The sequence below is a fragment of the Cyprinodon variegatus genome, unplaced genomic scaffold, assembly GCF_000732505.1.
Source record: "Cyprinodon variegatus isolate N-32 unplaced genomic scaffold, C_variegatus-1.0 Scaffold143, whole genome shotgun sequence".
Lineage (NCBI taxonomy): Eukaryota > Metazoa > Chordata > Actinopteri > Cyprinodontiformes > Cyprinodontidae > Cyprinodon > Cyprinodon variegatus.
This window is the reverse complement of record NW_015150596.1, coordinates 473,183-476,519: the sequence shown is the minus strand read 5'-3', so window position 1 is coordinate 476,519 and position 3,337 is coordinate 473,183. Positions and strand designations below refer to the sequence as shown.

General features: G+C 38.0%; 1 protein-coding gene across 1 annotated transcript in view; it reads left to right on the top strand.

Annotated features, from left to right (window-relative positions):
* Positions 1–3,337, top strand: part of LOC107086094 (suppressor of tumorigenicity 14 protein homolog) — a 34,610-nt gene that overhangs the window by 18,332 nt on the left and 12,941 nt on the right. The window contains exon 7 of the mRNA XM_015376850.1: positions 2,202–2,408. Within this exon, the coding sequence (XP_015232336.1) occupies positions 2,202–2,408 (207 nt within the window). The remainder of the gene's footprint in view (positions 1–2,201; positions 2,409–3,337) is intronic.

Sequence of the window (3,337 nt, the reverse complement as noted above, 5' to 3'; positions counted from 1 at the left end):
CAAATAAATTCTTTAAAAATCAGACAATGTGATTTTCTGGATTTTTTTTTCTCATTTTGTCTCTCATAGTTGAGGTATATCTATGATGAAAATTACTGGCCTCTCTCATCTTTTTAAGTGGGAGAACTTGCACTATTGGTGGCTGACTACTTTTTTGCCCCACTGTAGATGGGATCTTTCTTGACATGCTCAAGGCGAGCTTTTAAAATTGTGGCGCTGTTGTTCAAAGTCCTCTTTAGTGTTTCTCTTAAGCCTGGCTTACACTATGCGATTTTTTTTTTCTTCAATCGTTGCATGCATCTGCTGCTCACACTGTACGACTAAACGCAGGGTTTAGTCGTACGGTGTGAGCAGCAGCTCACGATTTATGTTCGGCTCGACGCTCTGATGCGATCTACCTGCTCATACTGTATGACTAAAAACCACATAGGACTCAGCTCCGCAGTGAGATGGAGCTGCTCTATAGCTCTACTGTATATCCTGAAGCCAAACAAATAGAAGGGGGACATTAAGCTCACTATAGTGAACCGCGCTGCCTTGTCAATTTGTGCAATTTTGTGCTGAGGGTCCTAGAAAGAAAGGGGGACGACGTATTTGGAAAAAGCTGCTGTGGTCCGTCAATTTTTCAGACGGAGCTGCATTTCACTCATTGCATCCCTGCCATGCTGCTGTGTTTACATCTGAGAGGAAGAATAAAAAGAAGAATCCTTATTTGCGCATGCACCCTGAGCGATTTGCCCACGACGGTTGGTAGAATATCAAACATGTTTGATATTCTCTCAACCTCACGATTCCTAATCGGGAGGTGGTCGTGAGAGACTGATCGCTGCTCGTAACCCCCTGTACACTACACGACTCACGATCAGGCTGAAAAATCACACTGAAAATCGCACAGTGTCACCGGGCTTTAGGGCTGGTGGAACAAGCAAAGGGTAGCGGACTGAGATGGCTGTCTCAAAATAGAAGTAGTTGAAGAATTTGTTCCAGTTATTGAGAGATCAATGCCAGGTTCTTAGTTTCCTTTAAATGTTTAAAAAAGCTCTGACCAATTGTTAAACTTTAGAGCTGTTTGGCTTTGTCCCGGCCATGGAATAAGAACCGATCTTTAACTTTACTGGATTACTCAAGGAGCCATGTTAATTATTGTAGGGCATAAATTCCTGACACACTTTCTGGATTTTTAGGGTGTACAAAGATTACTATTTCTAGTCACTATACACATGGATACAATTTAGCTATTTTTAATCTGTGTTTTTTCTTCACTGTTTCCTGCACTTATACAAACAACACTCCAACTATAGATATATTTCGTTATTCTGCATTGGTAAATCTATGGCAGATATAACCTTCCTTTCTTATGCATTAACAATGCATGACAGCTTCAATGTGAGGGACTTTAGTGATTCTCACATGACAACCCCGTATTTTTGTCAAATACTTTGTATTTGACAATGAACTTAGATTTAAGTTGTTTTTATGCGGGTGGAACCTGTTCCTCTTTATTACTTTTTTTTGGTTTTGTAATAACATTTACTTCTGCGTAGCCTTATGTTATATACATCCCTTTTTATTAGCAGCTTTCAGCCTGACTGAGATTAAAAATTAACTCGGAAACACCTCTCCTTTCAGATTCATGAGAAGTGTCAACTTGGATCTGACTACACTACTGGCTGTAATTGCGTTTTGTCTGTGGCGTTTTGTTTTTTAATCTATCAGATTCTAAATGAAACATCAATTATAGCTGCATGCGATTTTAAACTCTGAAGCCAATGGCAAAAAAAAAAGAACAGCTTTACTGAGTGATAAATGCCTTTTATTTAAATAACACTATTGAGTAATAAGCTTTATTCAAGTTGCCAGGGTTTACAGGGACTATAATATGATGCTCTGTGATAATATTCTACAGGAGGTAGATATATTGCTGCTCTTTCACTGTCATTTATACCTTTGTGACTTTTCCTCCAGCATGTTCAATCATTTTTTTCCCTTAATTTAACAAATATTTATTTAAAAAATCCACCAAAGCAATTTTGTTTAGTGCTGGTTGTAGTCTTCCTATTTATTTTCTCCCCTGACAAATCTTGCTTTGATATTGTTTGTTTCTTATTCTTTATGTTAAATCAATGTACTAAGAGATCGATCTTGAATGATAAAAAACAAATGAATTACTATTTGTCTTATAGATTCACATTGAAATTATTTGTGTATTATTATTATAACTCAGTTGGAACCTGTTTTTAAAGGTTGCTTTTCCTTGTTTATCCCCAGACAATGCGGCCAAAGGCCTCCCTCTAACCTCCTGAGCGTTGTGTCATCCGGTAACATCATGCTTATTAACTTCATTGCTGACACCGATGTTCAGAAGCCAGGCTTTCTAGCAGAGTACACAATCATCCCCAAAACTAAAGGTACATTTTCACAAATTAAGAGTTCTTACCGTGGTTTCCATTTACTCACTTTTATGGGTCAAATTTATATTATGAATACTATGCAATGCTTTTTTTTTTATTAACATTTAATGTACTTATTAAAATTATGGCTCCTATACATGTTCTATTTAATGAAAATATAATATTCCATATGCTAATTTTTCTTTTTCCTTTTATCTTTTTTACTTTACATAAATTAGAATATAAATTATTTTCCTTGACAATGAATTTGCAGTAGTGGAGTTTTACTACCTGTAAGTTAAGGCTGAAGTAGAGTTCTGATTTATCAGTGTCATGTTTGGACTAAAAACATGCACTTTTGAATATGCTGTCTGTCAGGAACCCCTCCTGAGGTAGCTGACTTCTCTCAATGTTGATGTGGTGAAGCAGCTGTATTCCAAACCCCTCGTCCTATCTTTAAGATGGTGCCTTGCCACACTTTAAAGGACGCTCATTTTAGCTGCTTATATCAATGATTTCATTCTTTTGGTTATGACAATATTTTAGGATAGGAAAATGGACAGATCGGTATTTCGGGAGCTTGTCTTTTGGCTCAGCTACCCCTTCATCACAAGAGATGGTGTCCACATTATGACTGCAGCCACCCGATCCATCTGTCACTCCATTCTCCTGCCACTTGTGAACAGGACCCCAGGATACTTGTACCCCTCCACCCCTCCTTCAACCTGAAGAGGTCAAGCCAATATTTATTATCTGAGAGCCATGGCCTCAGGCTTGAAATGACTGATCCTCATCCCGGCTGCTTTGCACTCAGCTGTGAACTGCTTCTGGCAGTAGGGAGCCAGCAGAACAACTGTTAAAAGCTGAGATGAATTCAACTGGTCCCGAACACAGCTATTAACCAGACACAGCATCAAGGGTTTTTATTTTATAGATATATATATATA